The sequence below is a fragment of the Taurulus bubalis genome (genome assembly GCF_910589615.1).
Source record: "Taurulus bubalis genome assembly, chromosome: 7".
In the NCBI taxonomy this organism is placed as follows: domain Eukaryota; kingdom Metazoa; phylum Chordata; class Actinopteri; order Perciformes; family Cottidae; genus Taurulus; species Taurulus bubalis.
Window position 1 is genome coordinate 22,322,022 of NC_136595.1, and position 27,809 is coordinate 22,349,830.

Genomic DNA, 27,809 nt, shown 5'->3' on the forward strand with positions numbered 1-27,809 from the left:
TGTCATCCTGTTCATCCAATGTCAGCATTATAGCACAGGTGGACTGGTGTTTTGTCAAAATCATTTTTTTTTGTAGAAAATCTGGACAGCACGATGTGCATGCAGAGAGGAAGTGGAGGGTTTTGGGAAAAGTCAGGCCGATGCCCTGTTCAGGTTAACGCTTGTAAGACCAAGTTGCAGGGAGCTGGGAGCTTCGCCAGGCCGACTCTGGATGTTAATAAAGTTTAGAGGCTCTATGCCAGCACTGTGATCTGTAGCGCTTGGGGTTATTTTTACAGACTTTCTTTACAGACAATTATATTTGAAAGGGAAAGCTGTTTTTCAGTGGTCTAATATCAGAGCAAGGAGATAAAGTATGTGATAAGAAGAGGCAATTTCCCATGTTGTGATGCGGCGGAGTTTCATTGTGTGGGAATATCTTATGTATGAGAACTCCCCATGTAGTACTGAAACAAGACAAGACAATAATACGTTTCACTTGTATTATGTTACAAAAGGTTTGTTAAAAGTGAATGTTTTTTTCTTCTTCCAAAAATGTTCCGCTACATGCTCCACACACCCTAACACCTGGTAGTTGTCCAACTACAACCACAGACAGATGGATGTTAGTGCCTGAAGGGCGTTTTTGACAACATTTATAAAGGAAAGTGAGAATTTTTGATTTATATTCCCTGTTCATTTTCTCAGCTAGTCCAACGATTGTCTATTTGTTGTCTGTCATTTTGTGTTCTTTGTTTAATCGTCTTTGACAGACCAATTGCCAAACCGGGCGTAGGAGGAATCTAAGATGACATTTGGCTTGCAGTTGCTGTTGTGATGCTTGATTTCAGCCTCTGGAACTGAAAACCACAGCTCACGGATGAGTTGGTTGCTCTGTCCAAAAGTTTCCACTGGAAGCAATAGAGCCATCTGTTATCTCCTGGGCTCATGGAGTATCGTTATGTTATTCCACATCACATTACATAAAAAAATGCAGGCTGAGTTTTTCCTAAATTAGGAAACAATTCTGCTTTAAGCTGTTTTTCCGCTAAAGACAATCAGCTCTGTTCTTCTTTGATTTACTGTTGCCAGGATTAAATGTAGGACCCCTTTTTCTTCATAATGGTTCATGGCCTAAGCGGTAAGTGTGTTAAATGGATCCATATTACACTGTGTAATAGCCTCAGTATGCACTCTTCATTAACATGCTTAACATTCCCCCCAAGACCCAGAAGTCGGCTTCTATAATACACTGCTTAACACAAACATCATGTTGGATACTTAGGATCGGTTATGGGGCTCGTTGTTGGCAGTTTTATTAGTGAGCACATTTGGACAGTGTGTGTGTTTGTGTGTGTGTGCGTGTGTTTGTGTGCGTGTGCGTGTGGGCGTGCGCTGATGTTTGGGTCAAAGGGGAGGACAGAATGGACATGTTCGTGAACTCTGAACATGAGAACCCTTTTTTTTAAGTTAATTTAAGATACACACTTTTTTTTTCCTAGATAATTAGAGCCGATTCCCTGCAGCAAAGTCTAGTGAAAAGGTGAAAGGGATAGTTTGGGTGAAGTGGGGTTGTATGACATACTTATCCAGAGGCAGTGTATTAGCTACAGTCGACGGCGGTCAGCATGCCCCCCTGTTTGGGGTCACAGACAGGAGTACGGGCACGGAAAGAGTAATTTACTGCGGGGTGGACGGGGGCAGCAGCAAAGCAAATTTTAACCCCCTTACAACAAAGGCCCACCAAAAAAATATGAGTTTAATTCATGTGTATTTAATGTATTAATATGATTTTTTTTTATGGGGAACTGATGTAAATGTGAAACTTATTGTTAATGTTTTTGTCAATAGAGTATTTTTTACGTTGAAGAGAACTTATTTTTCATTTATTTGAAATCCCTTATTAATCCCACAAAGGGAAATGTATTCTCTGCATTTTAACCCCTCCTTACTAATTAAGGAAAAGTGGGCAGCCTTGTGAAGCGCCCAGGGAGCAAGTGGGGGTTCTTGCTCAAGGACACTTTGACATGCAAACTATGGGGAGACCAGGGATCGAAGTGGCTTCCTTGTGGTTTAAGGACAACCACTCTCCCCATGAGCTACAGCCGCCCCAATATTAGATAATATAGATAGATAAGGTGGGCCTATTTTCTTGGGTGTCTAAAACAGGATTTGCTGCTGCCCCCCGTTCACAGCAGTACATTGCTTTGCTCCTGTGTCGGTACTCCTGTACACTCACTATGGATAACTACCTCAAATCACCACTTCTAAACGCCAGAACTATCCCTAACACTAAATTGCAGTGTGCAGTTATGTTACTGATTTGAGATTTTTGGCTTTTAGAATGATATCTGTTGCAACACTGGTCAGCCACTTGTTGCATGTTTCCAAAACAAGACACGCAACTTTGTCTTTGAAAGTAAGAAATCTCAGTACTTGCTTAAGAGACACTGATTTTTTCAACGAATGAATATACCACCACAGAGATATTATGGTCATTTAATGCTTTGGGGACAGTTGAAGACATACTTATTATCACCAGAGCATTTTCACATGTATGTGATTTAGGTATCTGTGCATTTGTGGGTGGATACGTGTGTAGATGTCTGTTTTTTATCAATCTATGAAATGTTTGCTTTGGATCGCCACCTGTTGGACCTTTCGAACCTTTCGAACCTTGATTTCTGTCATATTCAATAAAGATGGTGGTGACGGGCAAGTTATGTTCAAAATGGAAGTTAAAAGAATTGAGCTGAGCTGGCTTGACATTTACAGCCCTTTCCCACAGCTCAGTGTTCAGCCTTTTTTACAAGGAAGCCAAAACCCGTCAAGAGGAGCTTCACTTTACCTTCACACTGATATGCTGAGATTCTTGGATCCAGGCAGGCGAAACCCACGGGTTCACACAGCTTCAGTAACCAATAAACGTTCCCGTAGCAGAAAATATCTTTTATAAATCACCAGGAGTTTTTGACAAGAATATTTGGGATGAGTAACTGGCTTTCTCTCAAGCATGTCCTCACTGAATCTGAGTCACAGATTTAGTGGACAGATTGAGGGACTGAAGAAAGGAGAGGAGAGCAAGAGTTCTCTCCTTTCTGTTTATCTAACTGTTGCCCTTAAAAAGTCAGCTCATAGCACATGATGACTAATACCAATAAAAAGCCTAATCAAGCCCTTTCAGCTCGTATCGACAGTGATCTAATTGGCATGTGTTTGAAAGCAAAAATGAATTAGGCAGTGTCAGAGCCGTGACAGCCAGGTGCTGAGCACTTGGCCCAGCATATGGGAGCGACAGCCAATTGGAAAATGCTTTCAGAATTTATCTGCACCCTTCTCCCGTGACAAATTATTTTATTGTTCCCACACAGTTGGTTTTCATTTAGTATCTTTGGCTAATGATGTGGGTTATTGTTATGCCTTTATTCAGCATGGATACTCTGGAAGCGTTCACATCTGATAGCACACTCCCATGCAACAGAAACCAATCGAAACACTGAAGGTACACAAGTGCACACAGATGGTACGCAGAAGAAGAAACTTTAGTATAGGGTAAGAAGGGCAATCTTGATACGCTTATTACTTTGTATATGCTGTAAATGCCTCCGTGTCATGACCTTTGTGACTTTCTGTCAAATGGGGTAATGCCGCTTCCTGAAGGAACAACTTCTGTACAGTCTCCCCTCAGCGAACTCCAAAACCTTTTAATCACATTATTCAGTGTGTCTCATGTACCGGGACGTGTAGATGTGCTGTGTGAGCGCTGCAGATGGGAGAGATAGGGTGAAACTCGCCTCATGTCCGAGCCGTGCACTCTGCCTGACCCGAGCTCAGTGCATCAGGACGAGGCCGCTAATCTTTAACAAATGCTAGGAGTCTCCATGACCGGGCCCTTGCTGAGATGGCTTAGTCAAAACAGCCCGGCTGCTCCTGAACACAACCTCGGCCTTTAGCTTAAGTCAAACGCTGATTAACTAACAAATACCTGCTGCTTGTTCCATTGCATTACACAGCCCGGTGCGTTCCATGGAGTTTGACAGTGTGTCCTGTAGAGGAACACACAGGCCTACTGTGTTACAGGCCTTTCAGGGTCTGCTGGTAAAACGACGCAGGACATGTTAAATGAGCGAAAGCAGAGAAATACTGCACCGAATGACGATAGTTTAATTGTTTAATCGGTTACTTAGTGTTTTGTCGTCCGAGTTGGAAAAACAACTACCTATATAAGATAAGATAAGATATTCCTTTATTAGCCCCGCAGTGGAGAAATTGCAGGATTACAGCAGCAGAGAGGTAAAGTGCACACAAGTGACAAATAAAAAACAAGTAATATAAATAAACAGTATTAAAAACAGTAAAGAATCCACAATAGCAATATTATATATACAGACAGAATAAAATGTATTTAATAAAGTATTTATATTGCAACGGTTGAAGTGACTGAAGTGTTTTTTGTGGTCTACTGCGAGCTCAGTTGGTTGTGCAGCCTGGATATAAAGGTTTAGTATTGGTACTGTGAAAACCTATTGCATTTGAATGAAGCACAAAGAAAGCAACAACTATATTGAACAACAAATTGACCTGTTTCTTCCCTTCTTTGTGACACTCAAACTGTGCTTTACATTTAAATGTGAAAATAAATCCCCCAAATCCGCAAACGACAACCATAAACCAAACAGCCAAGATTTTAACTGTCTGGTTTGAAATGAATCCTTTTGATCGTTTGGTAACAACCTTGTGTTCTCACCGCGTCTCCCACCAAATAACTTCACGACTAAAAGTGCAAAACAAATATGTTTGCGAGACGATACAGTTGATGAAACGTGGCCTTTTTTTGTCAAGTTTCAAATTTCATTGATAATCTCCCCCCAACCTCTCATCCCATGTTTCCAAGAAAGCCCTTTTGGTTTTACTCCTACGCATTGCCCACTCTACTTGATCACGACAGCACCGCCAACATTTATTGGACGTGACTCTGCCTCGTCTTCTTGTACACTGTTACTGTTTATGTGGGCCTGGTCACATTTTCAGACCACTTTGGGCTTAAAAAAAACACAAGCAGTCCAGGCCTCTTGCCAGGCTCGGGTACAGTCAGACTTTGTACATGAAGCCACGCCTGACATGCTGAGTTAAGCATCACCACTTGTACTGTAACCTGTCGCCTTTGGAGAAATATCTGAATGTTCCAAGTATGTTTTAAGTATTTTAAATGACATTGAATCATACTGATGAAAAATCCAAGTCATTGGTATGCATCTGTGGTGCTTTGATTGTCTTGGTACTCGTATCTGATTGCACATAAATGTCAGTATATTACTGGCCTCCAGCATAAATTACCAGTATGTTTTTTTTATAAATGTATTTGCATTTTTTTGAGTGATTTGATATCCTGGGAACAATCAATCTTCCACAAGTTTTTCAATAACACAGCCATTATTGTTCTAAAGAATGCAGCTTTTTATTCCAACTAATAAAGAAATTGCAGTTAAACAGTAACTATGAACTGAATAGAATGATTAAAAAAAAATTTGATTAAAAATGAAGCATACCAAGGTTGCACTTTCATTTAAGGGCTAGAAAAGGCTGCAGTGAGAGACATATTTAATGTGTAGCCTCTAAAACCGCAATTCAACAAAAGTCAACATGACTTGTTAGCCATGCCCTTGATAGCTTTAGCTGTAAATGTAAATGCACAGTTTACCACAGTCCCCACTTTAACAGGGCCAGCCCTGTCATTTGACACGGAAATATGGCCAATCTAGGCCACTGTAAAGATGCCAGTCTTCTGCAGGCCTCAAGAGCTCTGAGTCATGAAGGAGCCCGGCGAGAGACGCAAAGCATCAGTATATGTACACTGCTGCTTGCCAAAGTACACTCATTTAACAGCACAAAAAGACTTGCACTGAGAGCTTGGATGTTTATGTTAGGGATGATGTAAAGTATTTTACATCAACTTTCCCTTTTAAGATGCTTCTCTCAATTTTCACGTGCGAGGAAACAAACATTTGCATTTCAAAGTTCTTCAAATAAAAATAAATGAAAAGCAACCCCATTTATGGGTTTCAGAGACTATATTGGAAAACAGGTCAGGGGCGAAATTAATATATATATATGTGTATATATATATATATATACATATATATATATAAATATATATACGTGTATATATATATATATATATATATATATACATATATATATATAAATATATATACGTGTATATATATATATATATATATATATACATATATATATATAAATATATATACGTGTATATATATATATATATATACGTACATATATATTTTTTTTATGGTACGTAAAAGAGCTTTACAAGGAATGCCAGGTTATGTGAAAGGCTTGACACATGGTACAGGCCAGAGCACTTCGAGGTTCCCTCTTTATTCAGGCCTTACGCTCTCGGGCCAAGAGCAGCCAAACACCACACAGAGGCCAAGATGACGATGAAGAAGGATTTCTTTATTTCTGCTCGTTATCGTCCGATTAGGCTCCTTCTCACCACGGACCCATCCAAAAATCTATCAACTAACAACCATCACTTTTTTACTTTGGAGTTTATCACACTCAGTTATTGTATAATAGTATCCAGAGACATTTCTGTTTGCTTGGTATTCGCTGCTTCTCTTTGAGGCATTTTTTAAGAGATGATAGCAAATGAGGGGAGAAAGTATGGGCAGGACATGTAACTATCCTGAATCAAACAGGGGGCGGTATGTACCATTTATGTGCAAACGTTAATATGAAGATGTTGAGAAGTTAGGTTGTCATTGGATGTATCGTGTTACTTTAGAAAGTGGACTACCTTCAGCTATTTGAGATACATACAAAACATTGTTTACTTTAAACTAACTTAGTGTGTACAAAGCAACAATTATGTCAGATCTCTAGTAATCCCTTATTTATTCTCGATACGAGCTCACCTTAGATGATAGATGATGCATATTTTGAAGTCTTTTCCTGCATGTATCATCAGTACACTGTACAACTGTGAGTTTGTGTTAAAGCACCAAATTCAATCATACTAACCCCGGTTTATTTACTCTTCTTAGTTATTGTTATGTCACTGGAGATGCTGGGGCTGACCCACAGTCAGTGACGAGTTCTGACTCTGTAATCGTTTTTACGACTGAGACCAAACTCATGTATAACCATCGGCTGACTCATGTGGCGAAGGGACACAGCGAGCGCAGAAATCATAATAAAAGGAGTCTTATTACAGCCATTAAACAAGAGGAGGGAAAACACAGGAGGGCTTTAATGCCTGAACATCTAAAATGCTTACGCAGTGAGAATATATTTGCTCATAAAGCTCTTTGATGGTGGCCCTGTCCGTTCCAGCACACAGCGCTGCTGTCTGTGTAAATAGCTGTGTATTGACCTCCCACCGCACAAGATTGAATGTGTTTCCTTAGGTGTCATTTGGTACCATTTTGGGTTTTTACGGGCCCCACTGGGCCTTAATCCCTGTAACCACGGGGGCTCAGGAAGAGTCATGCCATCGCTGCTCAAGCGCTGGCCAACAGTGGGCTCCTCCTGAGGTTGTAGAGAGATGAGAGGTCGACTACGAACTCCTCGCTGCATCATGATGGAGCTCTGATTGATTGTGAAGTTATATATAATGTCTGCTGGACTGTCCATCTCCGATTACCTGTTCCTGTGTTCCTGTCACTATGTGTGATCTGTGTTTGTGAGTGTGTGGTTGTGAGGAGGAGGGGTGTCCCTCAGTGCCAAAGCCTTTGGTGAATGAGGACTCCCCACACAATAAAAGAATGGAATTGCTGACTTCCTTCGGTATGTGTGGTTTGAAACTCAACACAGGTTTGCTCAGTGGAAAACCTGGGGCCCTCTCTTATTTGTTCTGTATATTTATGAAAACCCCAATACTGTGGTGCCCTCTGAGGGGAGGAGGAGGTAATTTTTCAGCCAAGTTAATGCCCTTTGGTGGTGGATATTGACTGCTGTGCAATAGCAGGTCTTTTGCACAGTTCCCCACTGTTGGTTTGAATCAGTTACAGAATAGCAAACATGTGTGGCAGAGGGGTCAGAGGGGTTTTTCAATTAAATATGGTCACTATTCTTTAAAAAAAAAGATGAGTGATCGTCCTCATTTTAGGATAACTTGTTTGAAGAAAATCACCCCGAATCAAGATCAATCACTTCAAGTCATCTCACCTCATAACCAAACTAGAGTGAATCGTCGGATAATGAATATATCCCAGTTGCATTCGCTCACAAAGCTTGGACATTGTTATCGTGTACTTTCTCTTGTGCGACGTGTCCCGTGTTGTAAGATAACATTTGTTTTGAGGAAACGCAGAGGGATTTAGTGCTTTTTGCGAACAGCTTATTTTCTGTGCTGAAGCATAGTGTTTTATAAACCGGTGACATGAAACAACACCAATAATCAAATAAAAATAAAAGCTGACCCTCTGTGCCTCGGCTGTCAAAGCAAATTTATGTGCTTTTGAAAAACCCATTTTCCTAAAAGAGCTCCATTTTGGGGGAGAGTTAACCCCTAATCATCCTGACTGGCTAATATTCATTGTGGACACTGTGGGGAGGCTCTGGCCTCAACTTTAACCAGAAACTTCAAAAGCCAAAGCAATTACTATGCATGCTTTGAACATATCCTTTTCTCAAAGTAACATTCCATTATTCTTCCTGCGCTAAAACAACAAAAGTAACAAAGAAGTAGGAAGTGAAATTGGATTCCTCTTTTGGTCCCAAAAACATCTGGTTTGGCCCTTGTTTTAAACAACTAGCATCCCCTCTGAGAATAACAGAAGGTTATGTGCACTGTGAGTAGGTAACAAAATAATCATTTTCAAATGTTGCTCCATTCAAATGTGATCTAATTACCATCACTTAAATTCAACCTCTCAGTTGGACCACCGACCATCAAGGGCATTTTCCTCCAGACGTTTTCCGAACTATTCATTTATTTCTCCCCCACTGCTCCCTCTAAACCTTTTAGAAATATACAGTAATTGCTGCAAATTGATCACTTGTTTTACAGAAGTTATATAACTCTCAACTCTTGTCAAACTGTAATCGACGGCAGGAGGCGGCACTGGGGCGAGAAGAAGAGCGAGTATCTGTCAGATGGGCCGTGATGCTTCTGCTACACGGAGATACTCTCATGTTCTGTGGTGGAGTTTTGGCCACTGTCATTTCCGAGGAATTTCCTGCCATCTGTGTTCAATCGAATTCTCTCACAGATTTGGGATTCCTTGTAAATATTGGGTGCTGGCTGAAGAGGCATAAAGGAGTACTGTGAGTTTTGTACCGACAGCTCGGCCCGCTGGCGCGGGGATGAGCGAGGCTAGCGAAACAAGACGGCATAATGTCTGGCTGCTGTGGAAAGAGATGCTTCTATTTCTGAGATCACTTGCAAATCAAGTAAATCCTTTTTTTCACTGACTTTTGTAGCTCAATGCTGAGTCGGCTTTTGTTCACCTATTTTTAGTCTCGCTAGCAGCATGCAACCATTGGATGGATTACCATGACATTTGGATATGTCCCTGCTGCCCAGTGGATGAATGCCTTTGGTCCTCTAGAGCCACAATGAGGTTTACACATAGCTTTCAGTAAAATATCTTGACAACTATTTGACGGATTGCAATGAAATTTGGTACAAATATTCATGTTCCCCAGATGATGAGTTGTACAGTAAATACTTTGATCGGCCTTTATCGTTTCCTCTTGCGCCACCATTAGGTATTAATTATATTGCCGCAATATTATTACTAAATACCTCCAATGTCATTTCCTTTGGCCACAGCTGTTCTTTATTTTTAGTGCAAATGTTAGCACACTGTCTCTTAAACCCCAACACTCTGCCCTGAGATTCATTTTTGGTGATGGCTACGAATACGATACTCACCATTTACTTCCCAGTTTGTATCTATATATTTTATCTACACCTGCTTTTGACTTGTGACTTGTAAATGAGGACAACCTCAGTAAATGTTTTAAGTTCAGCTAAAGGTTTAATGAAATACAATAAAGATTTAACTAGCTGCACATGAGTAGTAATTTGCATCAAACTAATCAAAGTCTTAATATACATGAGTTGTATGTTCATATAAAAAGGATCATGATAATAATGCAGTTTCCAGACCACTGCAAACATGTATTATAATAAACTTAACTTTATTTGGTTCATGTAGTGTGCATTCTTTTTCATTGTGGTCAAATATTTAGTGACTTTTAAAAAACAAACAAAAGAGACAAACACTTAATGGTCACATGGTTCAGTTTTCCTTATCCTATTTACTTTCTTGTTTTTTCATGAGTCTCTTTTTTTGTCATCTTAAATTACCTCTGTTTGAAAAAAGCTATTTTAATAACCCAGCCGTCCTCAACAGAACAGATTTATTGTGCTTATATAGCAATTGTGACAAATATGGGCCATGCTGATGTTTGACAAATGGATCTGATTTCACCACAGTTTCAGTGGGACGTCTGCTGGCTTTTGGTACGACTGGAACAGGCACAGGGACAACTGAGGCCTATTGTTCGGAAGGGGAAAACGCAGCTTTTGCACTAAATCTCCATGTTTATTTTGTACAGCAGATTTATATACACTGGTTATTCTCATGGGCGGACACACACACATACAGAAAAAAACATTTCAAGTAGCGTGTGCACACACAGATTCAAGATCTAAAGCCTTCTTAAATAAACAGTGATGTTAAAATGTTTTTAAGTACTTTGTGACACTCCTTGTGTTTAGTTATTGCAGAAAATAAGTTGATTCTGTTGAAGTGTGCCAGTCTCACCTTTAACACTTTCTCTGAGGGAGCGGTGCCCGAATGCTCGTCAGTTTTCTCGACTGGCATCGCTCTGCCAGTATTTACTGCCGCCTCCCCAAACAGAGCAGCCTCTTGTTTGGCTTTGAAGCACCTCCTGATCCCATGCCGAGGTTTCAGCACTGTTGGCCTGGCCATGGAGCCGTGTTGTTCACCAGCCCCATAAAGGTGTCTGTCACTAAGCCAGACGTCCCTGTCGAGTCTGCCGGCCAAGTGCATCACGTCTTGTCAGTCTGTTGGTCTATCAAGTCAGTCTGTGGGCCGGACTGATGCTTAGTACACTGTTTGGCCTTTACAATTATGTGACTTTTTGTCGTCAAATTATAGGATGTGGTTTGCCTGAGCACTCCTTGTAAAACATGGTGACTGTCTGTGATTAATCCTGGCAGTGTACAGATTTGTGGGCAAAATCTTGTTATGATAGTGATTGTCAGTATAGAATTGTGGCTACTAGCTGCTTTAAAGTGGTTTGTTGACGACGCACATTTTTTGTTTTAAAAACAAACGATCTAAAAAGGTCTTGGGGATAGATGATATGCTTATTTTTGTGATAATCAATCATTGCTGTGGTGCTTTTGTACTGCCCTTCTCAGAGGTCAGTGTGCAAACATTGTCTTCGAGCATGACGAGGTCTTCTCCTTGGATTTCCTGGTGATTAAGTCTGTGTTTCTGTATGCTGGGCTCTGTTTTTTTTTCTGTTTAGATATCACCATGTGGTTATTGTTGCTTATGCTAATGACTCAGTTCTGTTGATTCTGATCTTCTCTCTGTTATAGCTGTTGGAAACATAAACGCATCACTTCCTGTGCATCAGATAATGATTTTAAGACCTGCTGACATTGGGTTTAGGATAGCAAATGCAAAAAAACTGGGACTGCAACGACTCAGTCTTTATATTAGTTTGTAAAAGAGAGAGAGAGAGAGAGAGAGAGAGAGAGTAACATTGACATTTATTTATGTGGAAATTATACATCAGCCCCTCAGAATATTCACTCAGTGGCCCGTTTATTACCTTCACCCAGCAAAGACTAGTGAACAAAGAGGGTAGACTGAATATTAGCGACACCTCTCAGCATCATGTAATACAGCTCAACAGTAACACATTCTGCAGCCTCTAAAATGACGATTATGTTGAATCAGAACAGTCTCAACAATAACTGGAAATTAAAACCTTCACAAAGTTAGAAGGATTTACTGCAGGGCTGTTGATTTTGGCACGTCTTTCACTGAGGTTATTTTAATAAACTGGCTACTCAATGTAGGTCTGTGACTTCTCCAGTGTGAACAACCATTATACATTTAAACAGATTTTAATTGAAAAGGACGAGATGTCTGGAACAATATGCTAGATTGAAAAATTGACAAAAATAATCTGCCACATTATTGTGCATAATGTGCCTGCCTTTATCATGCTCATTAAAACATACAACAATGTGAAGCATAGAAAGTTCTGTCACTGAATATGATCCTTTTTTTTTTTTTGCAGTTTGAGGAATTACATGCAACAAAGCTGATAATGAGCTGCATTAGAGGCCAGTCTGAAATGATGTGCTTTGAAATTCAAACAGAATATTATGTTACTTCTGACTGACTGATCTGAGCTTGAAACTTTATTATCTGCTGATCTGTCTCTTAAGACCATTGTATATATTTGTTGTCTTCTTCCCATTGATGTGGATCACCTCCAGGGATAGCCTGGAGGGCACGACCAGTGACAAGGGGCAACCACCAGGTGGTGACATGCACAAGTGTAAGGTTTAATTATGTTAATCAGGGAGGACAGCGGAGGAATTGATTGGCTGTGACGGTTAGTCGGATGTTGTGGGAAGAGATCAGGAATGACCACAGGCATCCAGAGCATCTTCCTCTGTAAGACTTAAGTGTAAGTGTATTATTTTTACAGTGTGTGTGAGAGAGAGAGAGAGACAGAGAGGAGTTTGTGTACGTGTGTGGAGTCACATAATCCCACATTTCCAACATTTTCTCCTGTGTTTAAGGCATGTGGTAGAGTGGTCGGGTCTTTGGGACTCATTGGGCACCAAACATGGCACTGGAAAGGGATGGGTTGGTTGGGTTGTTGGGGGTGGTAGTGTTGTTGGCTGCCAACTATTTGTTTGTGTTCACGACTGCGGTTCGCACAGCGCCATTTGAAAAGCCTGGTATTATGAAGACGCCTGCTTCCCACAACATGCGCCCTCTTTTCTAAAAGGCAGGAGAGCTAATCATTTGTCGACCACTGCGTTCATCCGTATGACTGCAAAGTTTGTAGCCACTTAGTACGAACGACCAGACGTATCCGCAAAGAGGTTTGCTTGGACCACTGGGCTCACTTGTTGTGTGTGCTAATGATTTCTTTAATGTTATTACTCTTTTGGGGTGGGAGTAAGATATTTTTGTGTTGTACCCAGAAATAACCGAGGCTTCCAGCTGGAGCCACATGAGTGCCTTTTTCTTCACTTTTTTGTATTCAACTTTTATTAAGTTGGTGTGAGTTTATTGTGCGACCAAGCTGATCATAACAAAACAGGGAGGAACAAAGATACCGGATTGAGAGCAGCTAAAATCAGCTGGAACAAATTGATTTTATCCTTGTGAAAGTTCTCATGTCCTCTGGTACTGGTAATCCTGCTACGAAAACACTGACATCTCTGTGCTCCGACAGTAATTTAATAGTTTTTCTTCTTCCCTGGCTACGCACCTGCTTTAAGAGGAGCTTTCCTCGTAGACATTGTTATTTTTCATTTTCTTGTGCCCTCAGGTTTTTCAATCATACATCTATTACTAAGCAAACAAATAAGTTCCGGGCCTATGCCGCAGACACAAATATAGACATGAGTTATGAGATTCGGAGAAGCTGGGAAAGGCTTTGGACGCTAATACACAACATCTGCACAGGACAAGACACACAACCAGAGCGTCCCGCAGCTTGCTGTCACACACTTGTAACTGTTGACCTGTCTAATGTTGATAGAGAGGGGGAGTCCGATGCCAGGTGGGGGTGTTGGCACAAACAGGAGTACAATGATCATTATTAACTGTTTAGGTGCTGAATGTTATGATTTATGGAGCCAAAGTGGGGCCAGTTGAGGTGTCGCATTGGATTTCCAGAGGCATCTGTCTTGCGGTCTTGGCAGCGTGTTGTACCTTGGGTTCAGATGTTTGTATCACACTCCTGACATCCCATCCCCCCCCCTCCCTCCAAACACCCTCCTGCTTTAAGCACAGTACACCTCTGATCGCTCCCCTTTCCTCTCCCTAAACCATCTATCCATCTGCACATCTGCTTTTCATTGAGGCCTGCATGTCTCTGAAGACTTGAACGCATTAAACGCTGGCACAAGCTCAGTCTCATTCTGGCACTTAACACAACGCTTAGGTGACTTAAAAGGGAGAGGCGAGAATTATAGAAAATGAAGTGTCACCGAAATAAAAAATCGCCCCAGATTACCACCAATTACACTTAATAATGCTGTCCAGACCATCTGCTGATCAGATGGAGGACTGGTGTTATCTGTGGAGGAATAATGGTACCAGAGATTGCGATTCATTGAGGGAGACAGCGAAATATTTAACTATGTGATGATGTGGTTTGATCTTTACTGTATAGACTGGAATGCTTTGTATGGTGATGCAGTCATAACTGCGTATCCTGGGATAATAACCATGTTGTTTCAGAGGGGTTAAGTTCTGCTAAATTGGAGACATGTGTCTGCTCTGCTTTATTACTCATTTATTAGTCACTGAGGTCAGGGGAGAGTTTTTAGCCAAGGCACAACAGTGCTGAACTTGAACATGACTCTGATCATCAGCCCCTGAGGCAGCTTGAATAGGTGTACAGTTACAGCGCACCCTAACTGGCCATGATCCCCAATGTGAAATTCATCCAGTATGTGAAGCGTGTTCAACCATCAATGTAATCACCGTCACAGTGACCGCAACCTTCCACTAAAGAGTGAGTCGAACCCTGATCATCAGAATTAGCGGGTCTGCATTCGTTCATTGTTCCTGTGTATTGTCTTATTTTTCAGCCTCCATGGTCACAGTGGCTGCATTAATCAGCGGGAGCCGGATTAGAAAGCCCTTTCCGATCACGATCGTGATGCATCTGAGTTTTACAGCCTATGTGCGCTGTGTTCCCACAGGATTCTGACAAGAAGGAAGCGTGACAAATGGATGACATCAGAGCAGGCGTATTGCAGGGTGATTGGAACCGTGTTTCCCTCCACAACCTAAGCCAAAAAATAATCATACATGTCCCAAAACAGGTTCTCAAATAACTACGTTTATCCTTTTATAATTACACTCTTGTTTGAAGCATTCATTTTTGTATTCATGTGCAGTGGAGCAAGCAAACTGGTATACTGCTCCTTTAATTGTACATCTCCTCTTATATGTTTCACTGAGCTCCTCAGTTTACTGTCATCCTGCACTGATGCTTTCTGAAAAGAACGTGCTCCTTTAATTATACAGGAGAGGAGGCAGTCTGAGCAATAGATACCATGTGATGACATTTATGGAACGGAAGATCCCACTTAAGATGTAACAGAGCATTATTAGACACCATATTATCCACAGGGATTGTGTCTTGCTCACAAAATGTGCATTTCTTCTTTTTTAGGGTGGTGGTTTAAGAGGCCAATAGCAATAGAGTCCTTATTTGTGCTTGCGTCTTTAGTTGTCAATGCTGACATCAGTGGCTCTTTGTGAGGATGAGCCAGCACATCTGTACGTGGTCTCTTTACTGAACACAACATGTGGCCCCTAGTGCTTCTGGCACCATCCTACCTCGATTCTTTCTGCTCCTGATCTCCTGATCTCACGCCCTTACAGCATCACTCCTAATTGGGCCTGAACGCTTGCAACTGTGTTTTTATCAGAGTAGTATCGCCACCCTGCTTGTTCTGAAGTGCTCACTAGACTTGGACACAATAGTAAACTCTATTTTCATGGATAATCTGCAAGGATTAACTGTAAATACAAGGATTTGTTTTTACATTATTGTGCCTACAGATTGAGATCAATTTAAAGGTTCCCCTGTGAAGTTTTCGTCTGAACAAAAAAAAGTTATATTTAGTATTTCTTACATGTGTATCCTTGAGGTCAAACAAACATGGTGAAGGCATTTTGTTTCTCATAAAACATTTGCAAAGGTGGTTTATTGGACCTTTTATTTTTAAACCTGTATCATGTACATTCATCTTAAGTTAAGCCTTTTTGGGTGCATCGCTATGCTGCTTTGCTTGCTAATGCCACCAATTGTTGATCTTTGATTTAGCGTGAAACCAGCGGATAAAATGCCAGTGAGTTTGTGCAAGTGCATGATACAAAGACATTGTTCCATAGACTAGTGGTCAAAAATCGTCACTTTTTTATTTTTCAGAAGATTTCACAGAGCGGGATTTTGGAAGAGCTCAAGTTTTCCCAAGAAAATAACATGGGAAAAAAATGTAAATCCAGAGCCAAAGGAATGTAAAGTATGATGAGCACACATCTGCTGAACAGACCACCCATAAACTCTGCACAATCAAAAAAAGATTGGTCATCTCTCTCGCTCTCACGTTCTCAAACTCATTCAGTTTATTAAATCACACAAACCCACACATCGTACATCCTCTTTCCTGTCACTGCTGCAGGATAGCTAACGTTTCACCTCAAAGCTCGAGGCTCTTTCGGGCTTCCACCTCCTGATCAAACTAGCCTCTAACACACAATGAAATGTTCGGCGCTAAATTACCATGGCACATTCAATATAAACTGAATTTACTGTTGGGTCCCATCCAAGCCACCATATGTCGAGGAGCCCGTTTCCCCAACCAGAGCATGACTGATGCTGTTAATCTAACAAAGCTCTAAATCACTGGAGCGCTAACTTTCTGCAGCAAGACCTTTAACAATCATGTAACACTCTAACTTTAATGTCCTGGAGACACTAAGAAGGTGTCTCTAGGATGGAGTAACTTGAGTCCACTTGAGCTTTCGCAGCAATCATCATAAATGTTGGATACAGGAGCACAGGCAAGGTTTTGTAGACCATAGATATGCTCTGCATTCCGTATTGAACACCTTTCACATTACTCCAAACAAATACTAATGTATCTATGTATCTGCCGGATGTTTAAATAGGTGTTTAAAAAAAAAAAAGATATATATATATATATATATATATATATATATATATATATATATATATATATATATACACAGTATATATATATATATATATATATATATATATATATATATATATATATATATATATATATATATATATATATATACACACAGTATATATATATATATATATATATATATATATATATATATATATATATATATATATATATATATCTGTGTTAAGAGCTTGTTTTCACTGCTTCCAAAATTAGTTATTACAGGTTTATGTAAAGTCTTGCCTTATGTAGATGCAGCTAAACAGCATTGTGGTCTATTAATCCAACATTCCCAAATTTATGTATGTACTGATTAATGTATTCACGTATGTACACTCAGATCACCTACCTAAGTGTACCTTTGTACCTTAGTATTAGTGATAATAACAGGTAGGGTTGTGTGTGTTTTGAAAATGTTCTATACTAGTGCAGATACAATGCCTGACTTTTTATATAATTTTCACAAAACCCTTTCAATATGATTTAAATTATATTTAAAGGCACAAGTCCTGGGATTAGGAGTATTTAGCCTCTCAACGGCTCCCAACATGTCGATGGCAAGCCGATGGCTCATAGCTAACGGTGCTAACAGCGCTACGAGCCGTTACCGCTGTATAAGAGCAGTGCAGCAACAGTGAGGGAGCCAGTGGAGCTCACGTGCACTAACAAACACTAAAAGCACGAGCAGCCGGCTCAGCTATGTCAACAGAGGAAGGAGAAGCTTGGATAACAACACACAGAAGGAGAGCGACTTCATTCTCTGCTCAAGTAGACGTTACTCCACTATATCTTTACGTCGCACAGAGTTGTTTTATTCTATATTCATGTTCAGACTGTTAAATATACCTCCTTAAAGATGTGTAACGTTCCAAATTAATAAATAATAAACACAAACGGGCGTACAAGAATGTTGCCTGCATAAAATAGTTTAAAACGGGCAACATTTTCATTTTTATCTGTGAACTGGGTCAAATTTCGGAAGTTGATGCTAAAAAAGTATTGAGGTACCATAGCCAGACCTAATACCAGGTGTAGTGTTTTGCAAAATACACGCAAAAACCAAGCTCAATGCAACCTCAGCTCAATGAGTCCTGGCAGTGAAGACTCAAGTGATATCCCCCTCCCCCCCACCAAAAAAAAACAACCCTGCTGGAAAACAATGGTTGTATTATTTGCAAGTTTTAGCGAAATCATCTGCAGACAGGTAATCAGTGTTCTGGGATCTTCCCTGTCTTCTCTTTATGTCTAACTCATTTACATGGTGGACTTTTCCTGGCAAGCGTCCCTTCTGTGTTGTGAAACAGCGAGCATTGTCTCACAATTGGGGTTACATTTACCGGGCTTCCTTGTTTGGGTCTAAGTGGTGACTAAGATATGTGTGTGTGAGAGAGAGCATGTGCATTCAGTCAAGGCCTCATTGACCGGCTGCCAGGCCATCCAGTGCTTTCTGATGACAATGTTTTTATTTGGTTGTTTTTGTTGTTTTTGTGTGCATGCGTATGGACAGTCAATGCTTAATTAAAAGATCTCTGATGATGTTAGTCATCTCCATCCTGACTCATGTCACTTCTGGCCATCCTGATTGAATTACTCCTGACTTGAGGCGGAGCAATACTTGGCTTCACATCAGCGGGCCTTGAAACGTTCATACAGAAACACAGTTGTAAACGCTCAGCCAACGAGCAGGGAAAAAAAAAGTCAAACAAAAAAGACGGAACAATCCTAAATTTGATAAACACGATGATTTGTATTGCTTGAAAACAGACCAGAGCTAAAAGACATCTTGCCTTCTGTTAACGGCTTTGAGTGAAACCAGCGCTGTTCCGACGGTCCCCCGGCGATACTCCACTGTTTGCGTTGCTCGCTTGGCCTTTTTTCTACTTCTTTGTGTTTCAGCCATGACCCGCGACAAGACAAATGCAGTGGAGACTAAGGATACATCAACTGTAGGAGGGCTTTGTGAAAAGATGTTTCTTACACGGAGGATAACATGGCTCACAAAGTTCCCTTGTTTTCTCTTGTCTTTTGTTCGTCCTTGTAACCTTTTTCCCATATTCCCAAACAGCCCCCCTTCTCTCTTCTACTGTTTACTCTCCTTTGCCATTTGTTACTCATGTTGTAATATCTTTCTCCTTTGTTAGTCTTTTTTGTTTTTTTCCACTGTTGCACAAATACAGATTTACTGAATATTTATCTAAGTATTTTCATATGTAGTTAAATTCTTTTTTGGCCTTATCCATTCCCACCAGTACCTTTTTGAATGCTTTCTCTCACATACAGGGTGTTTAGGTGACTTTATTAATACTAGCTCATGGTGTGTGATAAGATTGTCAATAACATCATTAGGAGAAAATTGAATTTGAGAAATTGAGTTAGGAAAGTTGGAACAGGGGACGCGTGACCGCCTACACATGAGCGTGTGGGGATATCAGCTTACCTTTCACAAATATCGCCTCATACATCGAGGCCCTGCCTTCATTCACTTTCATCTCTCTTTCCTATTTTTGTTTTGTTTTGGGTCCCGTTCGTAAAGCCTTTATTTCTTCTCAAATAGTCGGTCAATAAAAAAATTATGATAAAAAGAAAAATCTTTAAAATGTGCTTAGTTATATGATGCTTTGAACCTGAGGAATAAATCACACTATAGTTGATCCAAAAACATAAATGCAGATTAAAAAAAGCCATTTTAATTGAGAAACAAATTTATTTTCTCATGAATTTTCCTCCTCAAACAGGTCTTGTGCATTTATTACGCATTCATTTGTTATAAATGATTCCTCCACCGCAGTTAAAAACCTAAGAAGCCTTTTGAATGAAACCTCATCAATAATCTAAAGTCCATTTGCCTTTCACATCGCACTTCTAGAGTAGATCCCTACTTTCATCACACTTTAAATATATATATTTTATTAATAATTTACCAATTTAACTCAAATGACTAATTAATTAAATCAATCAATTTTACAAAATTATTAATTTATTAAAATTAGAATAACTGATGGTAAATAGAAAGGGACAGCATATGATTTTAATTATTTATTTATACATTGGTTAAACTTTTACTGGCTGGATCTTCCAGGCACATTAATTTAAATTAGTTTATTTTTGCAAAATGGACAATGGCCATTTGGAATAAAATTACTCAATTACTCCAGCAATAATATCTGGCAATAAATCTCTCAGACATTATTCTTCCTGTCATCAGTTGGCCAAAGAGCTCTCCGTATATCACTAGATACTACAGTGGTGGCAGCCAACAATTATTCCTCATGAGAATATGCATAATCTAATAGGATTTCAACATGTCACTGATGGCATGGATCCCACTATAAAGTGATTATTCTTCCAGGGCTGTCAGTAATCATTGGGTCCACTCTGCTTAGCCCATTTTTTAAATTTCATTTAAGAGTGACATTGTGTCACACATTGAGGATTTTGCCAGTTATGTGATATTTCTTCTGCTCTTCTTTCAGCGAATGCTCCCTACTGCTCAGAGAAGGATTTAGACACTGAGCTGGGTGACGCTGAGGGCACCCTGATGCGATGTGGGCAGAGCTTGCCACTGCTAGTGGGGGGTCATTTAGGGGGGCTTTATACCCAGAGCCTCCACAGCAACAGACCTACACCCGACCTCATTCTGCAGGACGGCCCTCACCAGGACACCAGGTAAACTGTCACTATCATTGCCGTTTTATCAAAATGTTGTACCTGTTCCATTTTTGAATGTTTCCTGTTTGGTGTAGTATTACAAAAACTATGCAGGTACAATGTGTTTTTCATTATCTTTGCTATTGTGAACCAGATGTACACATGTGTAGCTGGAAAGCTTTACCCAGTCTCATAAAACACATGATGGGGTTCAAAGTACAACATTTATGTTTCACTAATGCGATGCTCCTGTTGTGCGATCTTTGACTACCGTTGGTCCAGTTAAAGTATTTCAAGTAAAGTTCTATGTTGTGGGGTTTGTCCCTTCTTTTCCCTCGTCATCCGATTCTGGACGGCCATTTACTTCTTTCATATGGCCTCTCAATATTTTCACTGTAGCCAAACAGGATATGGTGCTTCTGAATAGAAAAGGAGAGGGGGGGGGGGAGTCTTTATTAACAACAACGATGACAAAGTCTGCCAGTGGCTTTTTTCCAGTCCTAGCTAGCATTAGCTCTGTTTCCCCCCCATCACGCTCAGGGGAAGGGACAAAGACGATACCTTCATGAGACAGCCCGGAGAAAAGAGAGCTCTTCTCACATCACTCAGGGGCTTTGGACAAAATCCATAATGAGCCAAATGACAGGAATGATTATGTAGGAGATCACAGCAACGCATGGAGAAATCTGACCTGGGTTCCCCATTCAGTGGGGCAAAGATTCCCACCATAATACACAGTATTGTAAACGGTGACCCTTCATAGGCCGCAATTATGCCACCAAAACAGGTGACTCCCTATTTATCCCCAATATTGGGTTGGGTTTAACCCCTTTGTGTCATCAAAGCCTGTCAGATGGGGACACTAGCCAGTGGCCTCTCGGTCTCAGTAGCCATCCATCCCTCCCCCTCTCTCTATTCTTAGTCATAAATGCCCATTCATATCCTCTCACTACCAGGAGATCCGGTTTCATTTATTCATGAAAACACTCTGGATCATCATCATCATCATCATCATCAGCAGTGGATACTACCAAGTGTTCAACATCACCTTAAGTCACTGAATCCGACTCAGTGTTAATGTTTGTTTCCATAAGGTCCCTTATGATGTATGAAATACTTGGTTGAAATATTATCAATCAGCGAGACTCATTTAGGATGATAGGGTTTTTATGTAAACTGAGAGAATGATTGGAGGAGGAGGGGTTAGCAAGAGGCTAAACTCTGACTGTGCTGCCGGTGGGAAGGATGAACCGGCCAGTATCTGTCATCAGCCTGTGAGCTAATAGCGCTCATATTCCTCTTTGTGTGTTTTTCTCCTTACAGATCCTCTTCTACCTTCCAGAGGACCCTGCCGGGGGCCTCACCCAGCCTGGGCTGCGGTGGTGCCAACGGGACTCGCTCCTCACTCCCCTACCCAATCAAACAAGAGAACTCAATGGGCTACAAGCCTCATGTTAGCAACAGCGCTAGTGGCGTATGCCATGTGAACGGTGTAGTTAGCGCTGTGTCAGGGAACGCAGTGCAACCGTTTAATAATGAAGATGGCTCCTCCCCGCTGGCTTTGTCCCCGACTGGCTCCCGTCATTCAGCGCGGCTGCTCAGTGCTAGCAGTCTGAGGAGGCGCTGCCTGTCCCTGGCCTCACCATCCACCTCCGCTGCTGGCAGCGTTGCTACCACAGGTTTCCCATTGGCTACCGGCGCTTCCTCCGAGGAGATCAATATCACCGCCATCATCTGCTCCTCCTCCCAGATGTCGATGGTTGCCTGCGTCAACGGTTTCCGCACGAACCTCTCGCCCAACCACGCCAGCAGTGCCGGCTTCTCCTCCTCTTCCTCCTCCTCTTCCACATCGCCACTCTCTAACTCCTGCTCACGGGAAGCCCCCCAGAGGCCCCCACCTCACGGCAGCCCCCAGCAGGCCACGCTACAGGAGAGCTGTCAGCTATCCTCACCTGCCACCTGCCTGCTGTCCCTTTCCTCCTCCTCCTCGTCCTCCTCTTCAGTGTCATCAGTGGAGCCGGAGCAAGGCCAGGGGCTGTGTGAGGAGCGGGGCTCCATGCTGCCTGGGCGTGGGGCTGGAGGAGCTGCCGCGGGAGGTGTTGGAGGAGGAGGAGGAGGAGGAGGAGGAGGCTCGGACGGGTTGGGGCTACTGATGAGTGGGGCCCTGATGTCTGGGATGCTGCAATCGGGGCCAGAAGTTGGGGTTCTCCTTGACGGGGGCCAAAGATCAGGGGCTGTCCTCAAGCAGGAGCCTCTGGATGATTTTTCTCCTAGCGAAGACGAACTCTTTCAGCACCACTATCATCATCACCATCACTTGAGTGGGCGCAACGGGCACCTTCGTCAGCCTCACCACCCCTCTCGCTCTGCGATGCCTCCACCCTACCACCTGCACCAATACGTGGGGCCCAGTCCTGGGGGCCTGCTGCACCACCAGAGCCAGCAAACCGCACCAACCTCTTCCCTGGGACTCAAACCGACCTCTGGAAGCCCTCTTGGGTCTCAAACAGCCCCAGAACGGGAAGAAGTCGGAGGAGGAGCAGTGGTTGATAAGCAGGTGTGTCGCTGGATTGACTGCAGTGCTGCGTACGAGCAGCAGGAGGAGCTTGTGAGGCACATTGAGAAAGTCCACATCGACCAGCGCAAAGGTGAGGACTTCACCTGTTTCTGGGCCGGCTGCATTCGTCGCTACAAACCCTTCAACGCCCGCTACAAACTGCTCATTCACATGAGAGTCCACTCCGGAGAGAAACCGAACAAGTGTATGGTGAGTCATCATAATCCTGTCAAATTATCCAGCCAACACTTGCCAGGCCCCAAAAAACAGACACCTGTGGTCATTGGTATCCACAACATATCCAGTATTATCGTAAATCACCTCATAGTCCGCAGTCTAACTTTGACTAATATTTTCTTCTTCTTGAAAAGGATTTGGTTGTAATTATTGGTTCAGTATATGTAGTTTGTCCCATAATTGCAACCATCTGTTAAAAATGTTTTTCTGTTTGAATTAAACACAAGCACATCTTTCACAAAGTAATGCAGTCCCACAAGAGGATTTTTCCTCAACAAGATACAAGTCCATTGTGTCCAAAAACAAGACTGGACTTGCTTCACTGCTGATTAATTTTCAACAGAAACCTTTATTTTGTTTTGGTTGACAAACAGTTATGATTGTAATTCCTGTACTTTTTAGTGGAACAGGTAAACAAATACATAATTTTTTTGTCCTCTGAAGATACAGTATGAGCTGCTGTAAGAGCAGCACTACCTCGTCAGTATAAATAGATTTGTGGTTGTATTCTTTACAGGTAAGGCTCCAATTCCACAAGTCAACACACTAATCAATGTCAAGCTGTCACTCCCCCGCGTCCCGTAGCAAATGGAAAAAGCCCTCCAACCGTAAGAATAATTTAGTCCAAATACACAATTAGTCCACAATTTGTGTAGGGCGAAGCCATGTTTATTTTCACGAGCACTCTGTTTTTTGAGACTGGATTCAGATCATGAAAAGCCAACACATATGGTTAACATAACCAAACAATGCCTACACTTGATCCTTTTAAATGGGAGCTTTAAATGTTTAGCTGTCCCACAAGTATTAAGTGAGTTGGCTTCATATACAAGCCAAACATGAGGAGAAATGTAGTAGTCTGGAGAAGAGAGCCACAAAGGGATGGTCGGTAACATTTACTAGTCTTGCTCAATTCACGGCTTCACCCAAAGCCCCTGTCAGAAGTGGTCCTCTTCAAGTTCAGGAACCCCTCCAAATCCTAATTATTGAAAAGCTGAGACTGCAATATTTCCACAGCACCTGTTTTATCTCCAGGCTTTTTTATTCTTAGAAAAATAAACAAGACATGGACTTTTTTCGTCTTCTTCTTCTTCTTCTTCTTCTTCTTCTTCTTCTTCTTCTTCTTCTTCTTCTTCTTCTTCTTCTTCTTCTTCTTCTTTTAAGTAACAGTGCCTTGTCAAATTATCTGAGGTGAGGGTCTGTTCATAGAAAAGTTGTATTCTATGGCCGTTTTCTTCGGAGTTGGATAAGAAATGTGATACCATGCCGATTGAAACTCAACTGTTGCTGCTGTTCTCCCTGCTTTACGCCACTCCAGGGTATTAGTGTTCTGCTTCCTTGGCCCAGCGTGAACAAAACATTTGGAAGTAATTTGCTGCGTCGTACGTTCCCCAGCTGTTGATTATGCTTTAGGAGTGTGTTGTATTAAAGGCTTTCATTCTTCTTCTTCTTTTTCTGCCCTTGTTGCTGCTGCTGCTCTTTGTAGCGCTGTGCGGGTGTGGCTTTAGTCCGAGAGCTGTCGTGACATTTGGGTGACACACAGCAAATAGACACGGAGGGAATGTTTATATGTTCATACGATGTAGGTGTATGCTTGAATGTGTCACTGTGAAGATGTGTGTACGTGTGTGTTTTTGGAGATGTTTACCATATGTGAGCACTGGAACAATTCGGCTCAGTGTAGAGGAGCCACTGGGTTCTGTCTGCCGACATGAGGGACTCTGAAACGCTGATACACGCCCTAACCTCCCGATCACCCTTATTTCAAGCACACACACAGATGCACGTATTCACAGCCATGCAGTTATATGACGGGGATGGGAATATTGTTTCCATTGACTCTCACAATAGGAAGTATTTATTCCGAGTACAGTACGTTGGGTTGTAACACCCCGGCTGTTCCGACCGAGCATAAACAGAAATGTGAAATGTTTTCGACCTTGAATCAACACATCTAATCAGCAGGGATTGAATGTATGTTGATCTGGGACTTCAGCAGGTAAACTTGGAGGGCTAGATAAAATAAACACGCTCTCTGTGTGTATTTGTAACTGTGTTTGTGTTTGTATATAGTCTATACAGATTTAAGTAAGTACTACATACTTATGGGAAACCAGGGGTGCTTTTCAATATGCGAACGCATCGCCGTAATTCCTTTTTTTCCACTTCCTCTCCTTACATTTTGGTCTCGACCGTGAGAAGACGTTCTTTTGAAGCAACGTCAGATGATTAGGACGAGTGAAACAGCTGCATCAGCTGTCCATCGTTTCGTTACTGCTGTCAGATGAGCACAACAGTGTTCATGACAACTTATATATATTTACTTATTGTTAAATTCACAACGTGCCATATTGTGACAAACGTGTTCGGATGTCAAACATTTTGATTCAACACCCAGGCTACATCAATAGATAGATATAATATCATTTTAAGCACCACAAATGATTGAGCTATATTTATCATAAACACACAAACGCAGTCCATTCTATCTATATGACAACGTGAAATACAGAAAACTTGTGCTGAATACAAGGATTCTTATTGATATAGGCCTAATAATATTACATCATTAACGAATGCAGTTCGAACACCGCCCTACGAGGCGCTACACAAATAGTAAAGGGCAGAAAATGTATCATCTTATTAACTTTTTAATAACAAAAGGACCCGTTACATTTGTAGAGTCCTGCCATGGTTGAGATTATTCTCCCTGTGTATCACCGCCTCTTTTATCTGGTGGGTGCTAATCCAGAAGCCTCCTCTCTCCTCGTCTCCTTGCGGTGCATTTAAGATCCTCCATGATGGCGTAAGGGGCACGATTTCCGGGCCGAGCGAGGAGAAAGGATGCGAGGAAGCACAAGTGAGCGTATTGAAAAGCACCCTAAGTGTCTCTGTGTGCGTTTGAAAGGGTGCATGCTCATGTATTTCAGTTGAGTCCATCCAGAATCTTTATTTTTTTGTGTTTGGGCCTGTGTGCTTTCTGGTCACAAGCACTGGTGCCTCTTGTGTTTGTTGTGCTCATGCAATAGACAAAGGCATTCAAGAATTTGAGAAATTCGTAAAGAGGAAGCCGAAGAGACATTCTGTTTTAGGACTAAATGCTATGGAAAAAACAGAGGTAATCCCTTTGTTATCTTTCCAGCAGCAGATTCCGACGGGTGCTCATGAAATGGGGCTCTCCTCACATCCAAACATAACACACTTCTCTCCTCTTTCTCCCTCTGCCTCCCTCGCTCAATATATATATACTGTATCTCTTTTTCTTCATACAGCTGCACAGCATTTACTTCATGCTGCGTTCTTGGCAGGAAAAAGTCATTATCACAAGTCAGACTCTGACCCCTGGCACGAGCCTGTCACAGTCTGTACCTGGTTCATATTTTAAGAAATTCTGTATTAAAAAAAAAAGTAAGTTCCTTCTTAATGTAGATGGCTGAGTTTGTGGCTCTTTAAAACAAATGCTGCTCCCTTTTACAAAATATGTTTGGTTCCCTCTCCCCGGCAATTACAGCTAGCCCTGGGCTGCACTGCAGGACACACGGTCGAAGAGGAAACAACATAATCTCTCTGCAATATCCTGTTGTGTTTCATGCCTGATTCACTTGTTGTTTCAGTTTATTGCATTTTTTTTCCTGTGTCTGCATAAATATTAAAAATATATCCAGCAAGAGTAGCGTAGAGTTTTTGGGTTAGTTTGGCATTGCCTTTTTGGTACTAAAACAATAATATGCTTAGGATATGTTATGGTGGGATGAAACACGGCATGAAACACGATTCAGTGGTTTTGTTACGCTACCGTATTAACATGCAGGATTTTAAAGTAAGAATCTTTTCAGAAAAGCAGTATTTTTAAGCACAGTTTAAGGGTGAATTATGCACGGTACGACGATAGTGGTGCTGTTAAGATGGTTTTGGCTTGGATACAATATTATGGCTTCATTTAAAATTTTATTTTTTCACCTGCCTGAGAAGTCATACTTATTAGGTTTGCTTTAAATCTTATTAAGTAAAGGGGAACATTTTTGCAGCATGTCCATAGTAATATAGAATCTCTTTTTTTGTTCTTAGTTTCTTCTCCCAGGCTTCATACCATCGATGTGATGTAATTGACAAACTATTTCAAAGTAAAAGAAAATTCCTCCATAAAAGGGTAGATTCACATACTTTAGTGTTAGTGATATGTTAGAGCCAAAGGCGAGGCAGAAAGCCAGCCGCCCATTTCACAATGATAAAAAACAGCCAGCATTAGCTGCTTAATTGGACCCTGTCCAAACACACACACATGCGATCGCACAAAGACAAACACCAAAACACTCACTGACACACTCAAACCACTTGTTGAAGGAAAGTTGGATGCTAAGGCCCGCTGAGAAAAAAAAGCTTGGA

General features: G+C 41.4%; 1 protein-coding gene across 1 annotated transcript in view; it reads left to right on the forward strand.

Annotated features, from left to right (window-relative positions):
* The window catches only part of glis1b (GLIS family zinc finger 1b), a gene marked incomplete at its 5' end in the record, with an annotated part of 68,812 nt that overhangs the window by 9,333 nt on the left and 31,670 nt on the right, over window positions 1-27,809 (forward strand). The window contains 2 exons of the mRNA XM_079220811.1: window positions 20,455-20,647; window positions 21,953-23,396. Of these exons, the coding sequence (XP_079076937.1) occupies window positions 20,455-20,647; window positions 21,953-23,396 (1,637 nt within the window). The remainder of the gene's footprint in view (window positions 1-20,454; window positions 20,648-21,952; window positions 23,397-27,809) is intronic.